The sequence below is a fragment of the Hippocampus comes genome, unplaced genomic scaffold (assembly GCF_001891065.2).
Source record: "Hippocampus comes isolate QL1 unplaced genomic scaffold, H_comes_QL1_v1.1 scaffold92, whole genome shotgun sequence".
Lineage (NCBI taxonomy): Eukaryota > Metazoa > Chordata > Actinopteri > Syngnathiformes > Syngnathidae > Hippocampus > Hippocampus comes.
Window position 1 is genome coordinate 2,342,411 of NW_017805379.1, and position 18,179 is coordinate 2,360,589.

The following is an 18,179-nucleotide window of genomic DNA, read 5'->3' on the forward strand; positions in this document are numbered from 1 at the left end:
CGCGAGCCTTTGCTGAGGTCAGCATGGCACTATGATGAAGATTATGCAATGACTGTCACATGACACTCGGGGACGGACAAGAGTTTCGGGACACAAATTCCATCGGTCCGTGTGGTTGGTCACCGCCTCGCTCCCCTCGATGCAAGTAGATTGTAACGACGAAAAGTGAAAATTCATTTGAACAGATTTTCTTTTTTTTTTTTAAATCTCAACTCCCATCTAGTCGGTCGAAAACAGAGTACCCGGAGAAAACCCACTCAGGTACGGGGAGACCTGGGAATCGCATCCATGACCTCTGTGCTGTGAGATCTGCTGTACACTTCACCATCGTGCTGCCCGACTGGAACCATCCATCCATTTTCTAAATCGCTTATCCTCACAAGGGTGCTGGAGCCTATCCCAGCTGTATGGGGGGGGGGGGGGAACACACACACCCTGAACTGGTCGCCAGCCAATCGCAGTGCACACATAGACGAACAATCATCTGTGCTCACAATTTAGTTTTAGAATGTTCAATCAGCCTGCCATGCATGTTTTTGGAATGTGGGAGGAAACCGGAGTACCCGGGGAAAACTCACGCAAGCACGGGGAGAATATGAAAAATCCCCACAGGAAGCCCGAGGCCGCACCCATGACCTCTGGACTGTGAGGCCGACGAGTCGACCACCGGGCCGCCCCGACTGGAACCGTCAAAAGTGAAAACATTTCACAGTAAGGCAACGTTTTTAAAAGCCTTTCTTTTTTCTTCGTCTGTTTTTCAGGGTTATTGGGGGCAGGCTTCAATTCCATTACATAAGAAGCCCAAGTGGAGATTGAAGACATTAAATGAAGGCTTGACATTGCTTTCACACACTCTGGGTCCTCTTTCTTCTTCTTCTTTTTTTTTTTTTTTTCTTGTGGAAAATTCCATTTATTTTCAAAGGCTGGATATTAGCATTTGAGTGCTGACATGGGATACTCGATCAGGTGATCATCATCTTGTGGGCCAGTGGAAAAGCCGGAAGTGAGGAAATGCAATTATGAGCGCCGCCTGCTGTTTATTGATTTCATACATGTTTTCTGCACTGTACATTTGAAATCATGTCCTGTTTTTGTAGAATAAAGGGATGAAAATTTGAATGGAATGTTTTTTTTAAAAATGTGATTCATCAACTTTTTAAAAAAAAGATTCATCGAGAATTAAAAACTGATGTGATATGCACCTAATCCATGTGATCGGTATCAAAATCGTTATCAGCTGATTGATGAGCGGAAGCTTAAAAAAATGGTGAGATGCTGAATGGGCAAGGGAAGGGCATTTTGGTGCACATCCGGAAAAAAAGATCCAAAACTCATTTTCACCGACTGACCGGATGTATTGTGGGGGGCCAAGAAGGGCAGTGAGACACCGGATACACCAGCTGGAGCTGTAGCTAAGAAAAAAAAATGCTTGATGCAGATCAAGGAATGTACAGTGAACGCCATCAAATACGCCAAATGATCATGAGATGCTAACAAGGCGGATTTTATAAGCCTTCACTGCTAAAATTCTGTGCATTATATGCATTTAAAAAATCCAAATCAGGGGGACATGGGTGTTAAGACCAAAAAAATATACATACACAAAATTTTTTTTTTTTTTTTAAATCCTCTTTAGCTTGTTATTTTGAGCTGCACGATCATCACTGAATTTGGACTCGTTTTAGAATGTGTTGGAATGTAGCTAAGAGTGTTAGCATGGTTTGGATAATGTTTTTTTTTTTTTTCAAGGGATGCTTCACGCTAAACTAAGCTAACGCCGCTAACTCTGTGATTTTGATGTAGTCACATTTCCAATGCCCTTTGACAAAAAAAAAAAAAAGTCTTGGTCGCCCTTCAACGAGTATCTGAGGATTTCATGTCGTCAGTGCATTTTTTTATCGATCGCAACGATTCAGGTTCCGGGCATGCCGACCTTAAGGGTTGGCGGGATCTAATTCCCGGAAACGCAACACCCAAGAAAAAGGCACACGGAATCGCTGCCACACATGTGACCAGAGAAAAAAAAAATAGAAAGGACTCAGTGTGGTTGGTGATTAGTTCCCTTGAGAAGAGAAGCTGATTTCTATTTCCCAATGTGGTTGTTTTCAGGAATAAGCGTCACGCAAACATGAGCTTCGGTTTCCAAGGATCTCATGTATTCTTTTTTAACAAACACAAACAATAAATTAATCTGTATCCTAATAAACAATAACTGTTTTTTTTTTCCAATCCCATTCTGTGCCCCCCCCCCACCCCCATACAGGAGGAAATATATTTCTATCCATTTCAGTGGGGAAAGATGATTTGAGATATATGAGGGTTTTTCTATTTCTCTTGTGCAAGTTGTTCTCGTGCTAAAGCCAAAATGCCACTGCGCCGAGCTGTAAAACTTTGCGAAAGCTCTTTCTGCCTTGTGTCTCAACACCCAAAACACATCCACACACTTTCGACCTGTTGACTATAAACTCGATAAATGTGACGCACGTCCACATCAAACGATTGGACGCGCTCTCCTGTCCCGAGCATGCATGTGACGACACACGAGAGTACAGGAGCTCCTAATGCATCTCACACAGTGAAAGCGTGCGCCTGGGCTCCACTTTGTCTATAATGCATGTCCGCTTGTTAACCTACATCAGCAGCACCGGCCGAGAAGAGAGAGAGAGAAAGATGATTTCCATGGTAACCCTGAATGTGGAAAATCAAAAGCGCACGAGCCAGGTACTCGGTGTTCTTGGAATTGAGACACGGTGTCCTCAAAGTCAGCGACTTGTTGCTAGGCAGAATTCGTGGGGCTTTAAGATCTGCAAAAAGTTGAGGTACACGGCAGCGGACATCATTTCATCTGATGATGTGTGTGCTGTGGACGATTTATTTATAACATTTGTAAAGATTTTTTGTTTTTGTTATTGTGGTACTACGGTACTGTCATGCCCTCGCATGTGGGCAAGGAGAGCCGAAGCCAATAAAGGCAAACACCCAACACACAAATACCACAGTTTGCACAGGAACAACCCATGAATAAACCAGTTGGTTTCTTCACACTCTCCTTTTTTTATGGTTAATTATATTGTTATTAATTATACTTGCAAATTCCGCCTAGCAACAAGTGTGTCGTGAACCGCTGAGTGAAAACGGTGAAACGGAACTCTCAATTCAAACACACCAGCTTGGGCAAGAGTTCAGCGAGGACGGCTATTTCAACTGCTCATAAGTCTGAGGGCCAGAGCGCTTTCATGCGAGTGTTGCAATGTGGAATACATCAACACACAACACACACACACACACACACACACACGTACACACAAAATCATGAATATTGAGACACAGCACTCACTGAGCATCTTGCTAATTCACTAACAATACGCGTTGAGTAGACGATGTTAAACAAGTGACCACAGACCACACACACACACACACACACACACACACACACACCAATACACACACGTACACACGGTGTGTATAATCCATCAGCTGTGGCTCCTCCACATTATTCAGACGTCTGCCGTCGGCTCTTCGGTGTTCAGATGCTCATGCAATATTCAGCAGTGGGATTTACGGGCTGGCTCGGGACATGTAAGTATGACTCTGTGTGTGTGTGTGTGTGTGTGTGTGTGTGTGTGTGTGTGTGTGTGTGTGTGTGTGTGTGTGTGTGTGTGTGTGTGTGTGTGGTGCAGCCCAAAATAGATTTTGAGCCCAACCTGTCAGACCAAAGAAGAATATGCTATGACAGGACGAGTCTGTGAATGGGCGATGCTGCACACGCAAACAAAAGTAATGATATGGCGCTGTGGAAGTAAACAGGCATATATTCTTTATCCGCGAATCAAAACATTGACTTCCTCCATGGGAATACTTTTACAGGCCGTAACATTAAGTACACCATGTGTATATGTGTTTAGTTGTGTAGTACCTCATAAAGTCATAAAGACACTTTGGACTTGAGATTTTTTGTCTCACACACACACACGCACGCACGCACGCGCGCACACACACACACACACACACACACACACACACACACACACACACACACACACACACAATAATAACAAACAGGTGAGTCAGTGAGGCAAAGTCTAAACTCCTTCCTGGCGATTGTGTGTCAGTGGATCATTCAAAGCTAAAAGCTCGCCTCCTCCACAGCCTGAAGAGAGAAGGAGATGTTTTCTACCTTCGCAACGGGGGAAATGTCATGACTTGAGAGTCAAAAGTCAAAATTCATCGATTTTCATGTCTCTTGTCTTGGGAGAACAGAGTGGAGTCGCATTTCAAAAAAAAAATTCCATCTGTTGCATTTTTGCTAAATTGGGTTAATTAACTGGTAAAGTTGTAGGTCTTTTTTAAAAATACAAAATCCATAACATAATTTATACTCTGCATTGGGTCGCATTAAAAACACATGAGTTCAAATGATGGAAAATTCAAATAAGTGTTTTAACTTCGACACGCACTCATTTGTATGAGCACGTAACTCCAACAGAGTCATTATTCATGAATCGCTTTTTTCCCCCTCCAATGATAAAAGGGAAGAGAAAAATGGATAAAAATAAAAAGTCATTAAGATGATCATCTTCTTTTTCTCCATAAAGACTCTCGGGATACGCACCTCCTCCTCCTCATCATCATCATCATCATCATTTATTGATAGAGGCGGGCAAGACCTCGTGTCAGGCTCCTTTTCATCTTGAATATTTTTGGCAGCGGTCTCACGCCGCCGCCTTTTAATTAGCCTCTCACGCACGCACAAACACACACGTACTTATCTGGGGGGGGGGGGGGACACGATACGATCTGGATGGCTCCCACAGAGGCGCGAGAACATTCTTTAGATTTTCCTAAACGAATAAAAGATGAATGAGGAGGAGGGGCGACCGAGCGCTTTAGGAGCAGCAACCGGCCAAGCGATGAGGGCAGGAAAGAAATGAACAGGCGGAGGGATGGAGAGAGGGAAGACAGGAAGTGGAAAATAAAGATGAAGGGAATTTATATTTTCACAATTTCCAAATCATTTATTGTGGGCGCTAATGACATGAAGATTGCGAATTACGTGTAGATTACTGAATTGTCTCATTGAGCTAAAGACCACTTTTGGAAACAACAGATCAATGGACAGAAAACTGTGTTCCAGGCAACTCTAAAATAGCTGATTAACTCTGTTCGTTCCAGAATTGGCCGCAGTGCCACTGAAGGGATCTGTGGAGGCATCAGAAGACTGTCACATGCTTGTGGGTTGCGCTACTCTTGTTCAGATAAACAGGCTTAAAGCTGGCTCAGACACACACAAAAATGTGGCGGCTATGTTGGTAGTGGCGACGTGCCCATCAATGGGTGGCGGCCATGTTAGCAAGGAGGGTGGCTGTCCCATTCACGCTAATGGAAAGCGTCGATGTTAGCTTAGCAGCACTTGCCGTTTCTACATGTTCATATTGATGGCTTTTATTTACTAACACACTAGTCACCCCACACTCTTTCAAAAATGCTATTTTTGAGAAAGTCCACAGCTGTTTTGTTTTGGTTTTTTTTTTTGCAAAGTGCTCATCTTCGCCAAAAAAAAAAGTCGTTTTACGATGGCATACAACTGCACTTCATCACACAGACTGACTATCATTTCGAACATTTCTTTTTTTTTTTTTTTTTCATCACAATAAATACAAACTGCTAAAGCAGCCTGCCAAATAGTGCTTTCATCAATTACTAATGTCTGTTAAGTCAACATCTGGACACAAATCAAACAGCTTCCAGGTCATAAACGATGAAAAGCGAGAGCGTGCGACTGCCAAAATAATAAATAAGACAAATCAACGTCGAAAAATTATAAGCATGACAATATAACATTTGAGGAAATGAATCAAAATGCAGGCGCTGGTGACAAATGAGAATATCAACATCTGACAATTACACCACAAGAAAACTTCCCAGGGTGTCACCCAAAAAATAAAAAATAAAATAAAATAAAAAAAGTAGAATTTGCTTGAGTGATGAAAGGAGGAAAGCCTGTAAAATGAGTAAAGTGAGCTATGGTAGCGGAAAAAAACAATCTGGCAAAAAGCCGTTCTGGACAATAGTGTTCATTAGTGAGAGTCCCCGCTAATCTGCTAACGCGGCCAAGTGGAGCTTTGGAAGCGGTCAAATCAACTTTTTTTTTTTTTAATTTCCCAGAGCGCGGACTGGAAACGTTCATTTAGTGGCAGGAAATGGCTGCTGTGTTGATGTGTGTGCGCGTGCGTGCTCCTGAGTGATTACGATGTTTAAATCCCACTAATGGCAAGCACAATCAACGTCCTCGGAGGTTCTTTGTAACACGCGGCTATTGTGTGCTTACATATTAGCAAACCAAGGAAGGAAGAAAGGAAAATAGGTACACGTGAAGAAAGGAAGGAAACATGCGAAATAAAAAGTGGCTCTGAGGAAAGGAAGGAAGGAACAAAGAAACTGCAGAAGGAAGGAAGGAAGGAAGGAAGGAAGGAAGGAAGATCGAGGGAAGGATGAAAAAGATGCCAAGGAAACATCTGAAAAATGTAATAAAATGATTTGATATCAAATATATACTTACATTTTGGCCTACACTGTATGCTAAGTTAGCTATGTATGCTAACCTGTCTTGGTGTGTTGCATTGGGCCAATACAGCCGCAATTGAGCAAAGTCAGCCTGTCCGACTGTGTGTGTGTGTGCATGTGTGTGCGTGTGTGTGTGTGTGTGTGTGTGTGTGTGTGTGTGTGTGTGTGTGTGTGTGTGTGTGTGTGTGCGCGCGTGTCCTCCAGGACTTTGCTGTGTCAGCGCGTCGCTCTTACATAATAATTAAGATTCACAAGGAGGACAGGAAGTGTAACGTCAAGTGCAAGTCGCATCGACGAGACCTCATTTTAGGCACCATCAAAGGATTCACTCAATTTCCTTGACTTGGGCTTTTCAGGTCAAAACCAAGGGCAGACAGTCGACTTGATTGGCCGCCATTAGCGCCTTCATCGTCAGCAAAAATCGGCAGATGTTTTAGCCAATTGTTCTTTTTTTTTTTTTAAAGACATGAACACATTAAAACACCCCCCACCCAAAAAAAAAAAAGCCAATCTCTGCAGATTTTTCTCTCTGTTGTAAACAACAACTACGACAACTAGTGTGGGACAAAGTGTTTGAAAGCAGTCAAATGCTCTGTCTGCAATTCATATCTTGATTGCTGTAAGTTTTAAGGAACCAATCCCCCAAAAAGTTATGTCATTAATTGTACCATTTTTAAAAATTAATCTGTTATCTGAGTTTAATTCTGCTAAACATTGACTTTGGCATTGGCAGAAAAAAAATAGTATTGGCTAGACTCTGATTAACTTATTCTTATTATTATTATTCTTCTTCTTATTATTATTGTACCAAGCAAGGCTGTCTTTGAGTTAACGCTGTCAAAAAAAACGAAACCAAGATGCTAACGTCAGTGTGGCTTCCCACGGAGAAGATTCCCTGGATGCAGGAGGGGGAGGAGAACAACAAAAGTGGGCGGCGTCCGAACAAAGAGAAGCTCTCGCCGCCTTCTCCGCCGTCCTACTCTGCATTCCCGCAGCGCGAGCATCCCTTGTGGACAAAAGAGCGAGTGTCCCAAGCGTCCCGCGCATCGCCAGCCAGGCGTCTTTCGCTTCTTTCACACATAGATTCTGCAAAATTGCCACATCAGAGTCGAAGTGCTGGCCACTACACTACAGAGACATGTCGGGAGTTTTTCATCCAAAGATGCAGTAAAATTGGCACATCAACGTAAGGTCTCAAGCCACTTTCACACAGAGAATCTGAAAATTTCCTTTGTCTCTTTGGCTTCTTTAATACAGGGATCCTGAGAACCTGCCTTTCACGCAGAACCCCGCAAAGTGAGATATTGCCGTCATCTCTAGCCTCTGTCGCACAGAACTCCTGCAAAATTTCCACATCAGAGCTGTGACAAAAGATACCCGCCTTTCACACAGAACCCAAAAAAGAGGAAATTGTTTTACTTATTAGGCCTGTTTTGCAGACAGCATCACGCATCATCAGCTAAACACTTAGTGGGTGTGGATAACAGACATTAATTTTTAATTCATTCACTCATCAGCCTTATGATTGCGCCTGATCAAATCTGCCTAGCAATAAGTGACCAGACCACGACAATGGGCGCAATTAATTGTGTGGTTGGAAAGAAAATGTAGCATTAGCGCTGCAAATAAGCGTCAAGAAGGCTGATTAAGTGTGTGGGCGCATAACCGCATGTGACTTGGAGAAGCTTGGCCGCCTAATAGCCTCGCGCGTCTGAGGTCCCCATCAGAGCCCTCCGGGCAAGGCAAAAATGGATATGGATTAGATAAGGAAATAAGAAGTCACTGCTCCCAATTAAGAACAAAGATAATCACGAGGGACACTCACGCTGAAACTAAAAAAATAGCCACTGAAACATCATTTCACTAAGCTAGAAATGAGTTTCTTTTCGCACACTAGCATTTAGGCTAATTTTAGCATACCCGTTTTAGAATAACAATCATACGATTCCAAAGAGCATACTTTGTGAGTCAATTCTCATAACCTTAGTTTAATTCAGCATAATGATAACTGGATTAACAAATGGACCCCAGAGTTTAAGTAGTTTAACATACTTCATCAGCGAAAGCTTTGGTTAGCATATTACTTTACACATTATGCTAGTATTGTTACATTATCTTTGTCTTATTTGACCATAATTAATAAAAGTACAGCACTACAATTTATCCTTGATCTGTATTTAGGATACTGAAATAGTCTAGCTTTGAGTAGCATATACTAACGTACACTATGTGCTCTTGTATCCTCAAATTAGTTTAGCATAGTTAGTCAAGGTGTTAGTTTAGTATATGTACCTGACAACTTCATGAGCCTACTGAGCTTTCATTGATGGAAAGTCGAATTTAATTTAAGAAACTTTCGAGTTTAGCATAGTCTGCAAATGTCATTTTATCATATGGTGTCAAACTCTTTTTTTGTTGAGGGACACGTAGTTACAGCTTCCATCAGAGGGTCGTTGTGATGGTGAAACCAAATAAATGTTTTAAATCGTCTGATCGTGTCATTACATTACAGTACATCACTAGTTCTAAAATCAGAAATGAAGGATAATAGCTTGTTCACTTATCATTATTGTGAAAGGGGTAACATTTTCCTGGAAAATTGCAATGTAATTATTTATTGCACATGCCAATTTGAAATTGGGTACAAATTTTAGCAAGGATCGTAGAAGTTGACGCACATGATTTTGTAGGCCACATATAATGATAATGATGTGCTGAGCCAGATCTGGCCCACGGGCCTTGAGTTAGACACCAGCGCATTTGATGGTGCAGGTGTACCTAATTAGGTGTCCTATTTTCATTTAAAATGTATTATTGTAGCATAAATGTACATTTGTGTTCCTTTGATCCACATCATGTTAAAAAAAATATATGGATTTAAATCAAATCAATGTTTTTTGGGATGATATTAACCCTAAAGTGAGGGGGCGAGGGGGGCATTTGGGTGTGTAGCATCCCGCCCAATTGCATGCAGCCCTCCATCACAACACATTACTGGATGCGGCCCATGAGCCCCCATTTCTGGGCTCGGGTATCCACCGCAACAACCCCGTGTGATAATGGTAGCGATGCCCTAGCCCGGGCAGTGCAGTATCGGTCAAAGTTTTAAAAGGACGCCGCATGCATGCGGGGGGTGCAGCGGCGGGATTACCTCGGGATGCAGTTCGGGGACGAACCATCGATTTCCCACGTTGCGAACAAATTCATCGGCACCGGTCTGTCGAGAGCCCCGCTGCCGGGGAAGCTTAGCCGGCCACTTCTCTCAGCCATGGTGCCCGGGTCGCGTTCGTCCACGCCGGCTCAAGTGTTGGACGTGAGTCCGGGAAAAGAGGGGCGTCCTTCGGTCACGGTAGTGCCACGGTCGAAGGACGAGCCTCGCTGTCTCTTCACCCCAGCTCCTTGTCGCTTTGCTCGGCTCCGTAGAGGTGCGGTGCGGGTGTGGTGGGGGGCGGGACTGGAGGGGGGAGGGAGGGGGGTCCAAGCCCGGGAGGAGCGAGTGACCGCGGGGCTTGTTGTGCCCACCACGTTGCTCCTCGTTCAGCATTGGAGGGCAGATTAGTGGCTCATAGGCAGACTGGAGGGGCGGAGCTGGAACACACAATATTTCCACCAACTTTACCGATGTTGGAGAGCAAAATATATTTGAAATAAGCCCCAGTAAAAATGTTAAGCGAAAATGTTGCCTTCGTATTTTCCCCTGGGCAACATTTGACCCACATTCACTTGTTTACTTGCCTGGTTGATAAGTGAATGAGCACAGGTTTTTATGAACGGAGGGGTAAAATGTCCGCTTGTTTTCCCCACAACTTTGGTTCTCAAACTCATTAAAATTCACCATTTTACTCAGCTATTAAAAAATGAGAAATTATATGAAGGGGGTTTAAAAAAAAAATCGAAGTTTCACTGCCCCCAAGTGTATATCAGAAGTACTAGAATTCCTCAAAAACCAAGTGTTTAGTGAGTTATATAACAACGTCTAAATATTTGGTTGTTTCTGGAGAGATTAGCCAGTAGTTCAGCATCAAGGTTACCGGGGAGTGCTGCATGGATTTTTTGGGGGGATTAATACGACCTCACAGAACCATCTTGGGTGAAAGAGTCCTCCCATCGACGCCCAAAAAATGCATTTTCCTATTTTAGCTTTTCAAATCAGCTGAGCCTGAACACAGTAGTCTGACACATCTGCCAGGACAGCGTTTGAAATTTCTAAAAGGGTAGGCAAATCAATCACGACTCAGTTTGTGAAAAGTTTATTGTCAGACAACAAATGTGACTCAATCCACAAAACATAAAACAGTGAAAGTCACTTGTTTTGCCATCAGAAATGAGCGAGCTTTATTTTGAATGAACAATTCCTGCATGTAATAACGTCCTGACGATACGTCAAACAGTCCATCGAAATGCATCTTGTTCATAGGTGAGGGCAGTGAATGCAACAAGTGTCATCTCAAAAGGATGGCGCCTGCACCAAAATTAAGTACGCTCGCTCATGCTCTGACACAAACATTACAAAATAGGACTTAAACCATACGAAGGGGCGCGACCACATATTAGAAAGGGAGAGAAAAAAAGATGGGCTTTCTTGTGGAAGCACCTCGAAACTAAGAACGACAAAAAAAACAAAACAAAAATGATTAAGAAGCCACCATTCATGGAATTTAATAAAAAGACAATCATGTACACAACTTTTCGTTCTCAGTGTTTGCTCTCAGCGGAGGCAGAGCGGGATCGTGAGCGGGACCTGGAACGGGAGCGCGACTGGTTGTTCTGAGCCGGGGCTGGCGAACGGGAACGGGAGCGCGGGGACCGGGACCGGGACTTGGAGCGAGACTTTGAGCGAGACTTGGAGCGGGATTTGGAGCGGGAGGGGGAGCGGTCACCGGCTTTGGTGCCACTGCCGCCGCTTGCCGCCTTCTTTTCTGGGGTGCGGCTGGGTGTGCGGGAGCGGCTGCGGCTCCTGGAGCGGTTGCGACTGCGGGAGCGGGAGCGGCTGCGCGAGTAGCTGCGGCTGCGGGAGCGAGAACGGCTCCTGCTGTGGCTGGAGGTGAAAAAAGGAAATCAAAGGATTCAGAAAAGTCCTCACCGTACCCTGCATCTTCAGCAAACAGTCGTAACAATTAATCTGATGTCAAAGTAAAAATCTATTTTGTGATTCGTGACTTGGCTTCCGCTCTTAAACTCACCCGCGACTGTCCTCAAAGATCTTAATCTTGCGTCCGTTAAGCTCGGTGCCATCCAGCTTGGAGATGGCGTTCTTCATGTCACTGCGGGATGCAAACTCAACAACCCTGCGGAAGAAGAACCCCGAAGAGCGATGAGTCAGCTTGATACATACACACACACGAAAGGAAGGGTGGGGCGGTAAGCCGGCGCGCGACAACTCACCCTTCGTTTTTGTTGGGCCTGTGTGCATCAACAAAGGTCACCTCTCCAGCTTTTCTCATCAGGTCTTTGAGGTCCTGCATGAGAGCACGAGTTAGAACAAAAGCAGCGCAAGGGGGCCCCTCAGGAACCTGAGCTTTGTTCACACCTGGAGGGGAGAGACATGAGCACACAGCAAAAAAAGCAACACACACACACATACACACACACGCTCTCTCACTGGCTATTCTAGTGTGCAGACTGTCACTCTAGATATCTGTGTTGTGGACTAAAAAAAATGAAGTTCTACCTACTTTTGAAATAGCAATGTCGCCAGAAAAAAAAAAAAACCCTTTCCACTGCGCAATACCTTCTCAGCACACTGGGGGCGTGTGTTACTGTTTGTAGGAGACAAAATGGCCGACAAAAAAGCTGGCCGCTCAATGGCTGAGCTGATTTGTCCAAATTGCGGTGACTTTTGAGGAGGGGGGGAAAAAAAAATAAAAAATAGAACTTATGCTAACCCCGTCAACCGGGCCAGTAGTTCTGTACTCGGCATTCTCAGTTGTGGATTTCGTCTTCCCTTTGGATAGAAACTTGTCGCCTTACCGTGACCGGCAGCCACATTCCAGATAACTCAAGAAAGTCTGGTTCTCTCATGTGGCGTGGATTCCGCAGTTTCTCGAGCCAGTACCTCGCAGTGGAAACAGGCTGCAACTTTTTGGGTGCAATACAAGTGGTTTGAATTGAACAAAATAAAAAAAAATTAAGCTTTAATAATAATAAATAAATGGTTTAAGGGCCTCACTACCCATTAGCTTTAGCCACTGAAGACTGAGTGACGCCACTGTTTGACAATTCTGTTTTGGCCAATCATGTAGTGTGGAAAAGCTTTTCTATAGTGCAGGGGTGGGCAAAGAATTCATACTTGAATCTGGCTCACTCAGCATTTACATCATCGGGATCAGGGGTCACCAACACAGTCCCTGTGGGAAACAGGTCGACCCACCCAAGGAACTCAGGAGTGGGCGCGGGGCCCGTTCTTAAAAATAGCTCACCAGCGAAATGATTATATGAAAATATTGGTCAAGTGTTTTTTAAAGTGTTACATATTGATATTTATCCGTCGCCATATGAAATCATTGCTGCTAATTGAAAATCGAATAATCTCTCCACCTATGTAAATATTATTCCCGTTCAAGGTCATTTCAGCGAATTTCATATTTCAGAAATATACACGAATGTGGGTGGCTTTTGCATTAATCAGTCCCCAAGAACTTTCAAAAAGGTTGACAACCCCTGATCTTGAATGACGTAATATAAGCTGCATCAATTTAGCCATTTTTCCCTTTTTTTAAAAATCTGTTAAGTTATTTATTCATTTTGGTCATGAAATTTGTCAAATAATCTGATGTCAATAAAATACTATTTTAAATGTATTGAATATATCATTCATTTTATTTTAATGTGTTCCTTAAAATTACTGCGGGGTTCACTGCACTATTGATTTTTTTTCAATAAACTTAAAAAAAAAAAAAGTTTGCCCACCCCCGATAATGCCTTGCGTCACTGCTACAAAAACACAAATCACATGAGTTGTAATGCTACTTACCGTGTCCATTACCAGGAAGACATTAGCATAGCGCCACGTGTCCAAATAGCAAATGGGAACCAATGCAGTGTTAAGCCCTCGAGAAACGACCTCGACCTCCAGGCCTCCACAAGTACGGAACCACCAGAGAGCGAGTAGTAGCAGTGGGAGGAGGGGGCACTCAACACCCCGTCACAGCAACAGAAAAACACCCCAAAGAGGGCGGCTTGTGGCCCTCCCGCAGATTTGAGAGGGCGTTACAGCAGTCGGGGATGCCAGCCCACAGAACCTCCAGACCGGCTTACGGACCTCCTAAGGCTACCGTATCCTGCGCTAGACCACTTTCGCCCGCTACCGGGGCCCAGCCAAGACTTTAGACCGGCGGCAACTGCGTGTAAGGAGAGGCACCAAATGGACACCATTCAGAACACAACCAGGAGAGAAGGCGCGACACACTTGTGAGCCCTCCGAGGAGGGTGTGTGTTGGCCATATTTTTTTTTTTTTTTTTTTTAAACAGGCAACCATACAAGGCTGTTTATTACATTAGCCAAAAATTAAAAATAAAAACCAGCAGTGAGCTGCTGCTTTTACACTCGCTCTCTCTGGAAGAAAAGAAAAAGTGCATATTTGGCCAATTGGCTAAGGGGACGCATATTGACATGGCCCCATTGCTAAAATGCTGCATCAATTTGGAAAAATAATCTCATCGTATAATAGCTAAGAGTACTTAACAATGGACTGTTTGGAATGGACACAAAGGCCAAGACTGGTCTTACCTGCCAGCTGATGCGTGACGACAGGTTCTCCACTATCAACCGGTGGTCCGTGCGCACCGGTGGTCCATACCTGCCAAGGCACGCACACACGCGACCAAAATCAGCAACGCAGAAACGACACTTGGTAGCAAGACAAGCAGTCAAGCCAGCATTTGGTTTGAGGGCGCACGCAACACTGACCACAATGACGTTTTATTGGTTAAGATGGGTTGTTTTCAGGGCTTTTAAGGATATAGGAAACGTGGTATTCCAGCAAGGACAAATTTAGGCTGCAGGAATCAAAATTATTTTCAAGAAACAACTTCACTGATTATGCTACTGATGAATTGGCGAAAATTTGATTTTGCGATATTGAAGAAATGTTATTTCAGCCATCATACAAGGGGATATTTAAAAATACCAACAAAAAATGCGTATGGATTAAAAATGAAAGGAGAGAAGTTTATGAATTTAAGGCCTCCCACGTGACCATTGTGCTGTTAATGCAAAACAGACCAGTGTATTTATTCATAGGGAGGAGTGGTTTTGAAAACTCATCTAAGTCACCGCCCCCCCAGATATTACGATGTTAAATGTGATTTTCCCCTCAGGGTCCTCTCCTCCTCCGATTCATTTTTAACAGGGGGAAGCAAAAAAATGATATTACAATTAGGACTGAGCAATTTTGAAAAATATTTCACATTTATCCATCTCAGGGGTGACCATCTTGCCACCTGACCTCACAGCTAATGACCAGGCACATATTTTTTATGGCTAAATTTAGGCATGACAGCTTTAAATCAGGTGCACTCTGTCATCCGCAGATTACGTTATGCCCAAAAAACTGTGACGTACCTGGAGCCACTACTGCGTGATTGCCGATAACCACTAAAGCCTCCCATTCTGGAGCCGCCGCCCCCACCACTGCCGACGACCCCCCTTCCTCTCCTGGAGCGAGCATGCTCTATGGTGACCCTGCAACAACAAGAAAGGGAGGGGAAAGTCCACGTGAGCAGCAAATAAAACAACCGCGGTTGTCCAAAACAGCAAAGACCTCACCTTTCACTACACAGTTCTTTGCCATTTAATTCGTACACGGCGTCATCCGCATCCCTGTGATCATCAAACTCCTGGGGGAGAAAAAAAAAATTCTCTCTCTCTCTTTTTTTTTTCCTCAAAAGGACGAAACTAAATGAGATATGATCCCTAGAAAGGCCGGTCAGACTGACCACAAAACCGAATCCATTCTTCAAGTTGATCTCGCGGATCCGTCCGAACCCCTTGAAAAACTTCTCCACGTCCCTCTCTCTGGCGTGTGGGCTCAGGCGGCCGATGAAGACTCGACTGCCGCTCATGATCTGTTCACACCATATAATAAGGTCAAAAATGAAAAAAAAAAAAAAAAAACACCACACACATAGTTATGAATACAAAGTTGTTGGTGGACAGACTTTTGCGTCCAAGTAGAAATGTGACAAATGACTGACAGCTTGATGTAAGAACATGGAATAAGCATTCCAAACGCTCTAAAATCTACAATAACAAATTCATTTACAAAAAATTTGATTGAAGACCTATTCTATTGCCCAAACTGCTCCTCTCACCACTGTTTTCCACCTGCACTATTCAGGTCGAGGTTTACGAGCAAGAGACCCCGTCAGAATCTTTTTTGCTCATACGGGACTGTGCGTATTTTTTTTTTTTTTGACTGAAACTTGTAAGCCAATCAGAGAACGGGCTTCCCTGAGTAGCAGACGAATTGAGAGACCAAGAACCGTATAGATAAAAAAATAAAAAGCTAAAAATCTGGTCAGTTCGTATGCATTTTTACAGTATTACCTTACATTACAAAGCAGCGTGCTACACTAGCTCCCATTTCTTCTTGTTCTCCACAATATCAATCTGGGACTGTTTTAATGTGATCTGCTGTAGAAAGGCCAATCGTGGCAACAGATGAAAATGTCGGCGGCACGCGCCTTGTTTCGAGCAGCTGAGTCCTGTTATCTGGATGATTGGCACAGGTAGCATCACGGCATTGAAGGGTAGTTGCTTTTGCAATGTAAATATGAAAATAAAGGGTGCCATGTTTGGTTTGCTGTTCGCCCCCGCCTTGGCTGCTACCGCCGCCTAATGGCCACCCGTAGTAATGCATCACAAGTATTTGCAAATAGCCAAATGCAGGTCAACACGATTAGGGAACTGCTATCTTGAATGCCAATTCGAGCTCTAATTTGACTATATACAGAAGTCGCAACTCAGCATAAATTGCAGAACCAGACAAACTTAAAATATTGTGGCTATAGTCCGAAAAATAATCGTACTTTCTGACATGTTAGGGACCAAACTCAGACAGCCTTAAAATCACCACAATGAATCGAGATCGGAAATAGTTCAGGGCCGCCAAAATCGTGATTCAACCAGTTTGACAACCGTCTGCTGTGCTTACACTGCTAATGTAGTTTATACATAACGCCCTCTGTAAACAACCCCTATGCGTCATTGTTGTATAAATATACTGAAAGCGAGCAGCGTCCATAAATAGCACCGATACTACACGCATTTAGCCGTTCTTCGCCCCTTGCTATTTAGTACTCCTCAAGTTGGTTTCGATTTAAAAGGAACAAAAGTCCAACACAACAGAACGAATCCGAGGCCTGCCCAGCCCTTAACTACGACGATGTCGCGATGACTCTGCCCAAACGACGACGGCTTAAATTGCAGTTAAACATGCAATGCAAATTCACATTTCGCGTTTTGCAACAGAAGGGTTGTTAGACTAAAAAGCATAGAAAATAGGCCCGATGTTTCGCATCGTTTAGTGGAACCGTGGGTAGCTCATTGCTAGCTTGCCACGATGCCCGTTAGCCGCAGCGAGCTAACGAGGGTTTAGCGCAGGGAAATACACAATTTGCGTCCAATTTCGGTCGAGGCATTGGATAACTTCAGAATTAAAGTGTACGTCATACGCATTTTTCCTCGTAGTCTTACCTCGGCTTGGCCTGGGAAGGTTGAATGTAAGTCGTTCTAAGGCCGTTACTGCTTCTGCCTCAGCTTCGCTTGACTGCCTCAAAATGGCGAACGGACAACTGGGCGTTAGAATGAATCCTACTTGAGATCTAGGCACGCGCACCCTACTGCAAAATGATTGGCTGCGGGGCCGCTCAACTGGAAAATGATTGGCTGCTCCATCCCTGACGCGTCCAACTGCAGGGGAAGAGCATTTCTTATTTGGGTGACGTTTTTTTTTTTTTTTTTTTTATGAATACATACCACCAATCCTAAACGTAATCAATTTATATTTTTTTCTTTAAAGCAGAACAAATGTGAAGCATTACTGAAATCATGTCATTTCGCATCTCATTTCATCTGCGCAGAGTAGGATATGACTTCCCTGGATCCACCAGCCAATCATATTGCAAGAGGGCGTGTGCTGCCTCGAACTCGCTGAGATTTATAATAACGCTACCAGTAGAGGGAGCTCACGAACCACCAGTGGGACTTGGTTGTACCACACTTGGAATCGTCCCTTTTCGTGGAACCCTTGAAAGCAGGTGTCAAACTTAAGGCATGGGGGCCAGATCCGGTCCGCCACATCATTTTATGTGGTCCGCAAAAGAAAATTAGTAAATCATGTGTGTCGAGTCCCATAATGCTTGCTAAAATCTCAATTAATTGATCTCGACATCTTACACTTGTTTTAAAAGCGGTACGTATATATCCAAATATATCAAATGTGTAAAAGAGACAAATGTAATATGAAAGCCAGGAAAAGCGTACTAGAACAGCTGAACTCTCTTCTTTTTATTTAATCTGAGGCACTTGTTGGCAGCCTGGCAGGTGTGTGCTGAATCCCGTATAACATGAGTTTAACCAAGTGGAATTAAGACAAATGGGACACTTTGTAAAA

General features: G+C 43.7%; 2 protein-coding genes across 3 annotated transcripts in view; both read right to left on the reverse strand.

The window, feature by feature from the left end:
• pacs2 (phosphofurin acidic cluster sorting protein 2) overlaps positions 1-10,021 on the reverse strand; it is a 26,640-nt gene extending 16,619 nt beyond the window's left edge. For both annotated transcript variants that reach the window (XM_019872287.1, XM_019872286.1), the window contains exon 1: positions 9,716-10,021. In XM_019872287.1, coding sequence (XP_019727846.1) covers positions 9,716-9,834 — 119 coding nt within the window. In that variant the 5' untranslated portion in view covers positions 9,835-10,021. The remainder of the gene's footprint in view (positions 1-9,715) is intronic.
• Positions 10,022-10,798: 777 nt separating this feature from the next.
• Positions 10,799-17,383, reverse strand: srsf5a (serine and arginine rich splicing factor 5a). The gene is made up of 8 exons (XM_019872289.1): positions 17,261-17,383; positions 15,502-15,630; positions 15,332-15,402; positions 15,128-15,247; positions 14,294-14,363; positions 11,950-12,023; positions 11,748-11,852; positions 10,799-11,602 (listed from the first exon to the last, which is right to left on the reverse strand). Exons 2-8 carry the CDS (start codon positions 15,625-15,627, stop codon positions 11,260-11,262), a joined length of 909 nt encoding a protein of 302 aa, XP_019727848.1. The 5' UTR covers positions 15,628-15,630; positions 17,261-17,383; the 3' UTR covers positions 10,799-11,259.
• Positions 17,384-18,179: the final 796 nt, after the last annotated feature.

Excerpts from the sequence above, each read along its gene's own strand:
- srsf5a (XM_019872289.1), bottom strand. The coding sequence starts at position 15,627 with ATGAGCGGCAGTCGAGTCTTCATCGGCCGCCTGAGCCCACACGCCAGA. Across the intron at positions 14,364-15,127 it reads TCACGCAGTAGTGGCTCCAG|GTATGGACCACCGGTGCGCA; the intron begins GTACGTCACAGT and ends GTGCCTTGGCAG. Across the intron at positions 11,853-11,949 it reads AGGCCCAACAAAAACGAAGG|GGTTGTTGAGTTTGCATCCC; the intron begins GTGAGTTGTCGC and ends CTTCTTCCGCAG.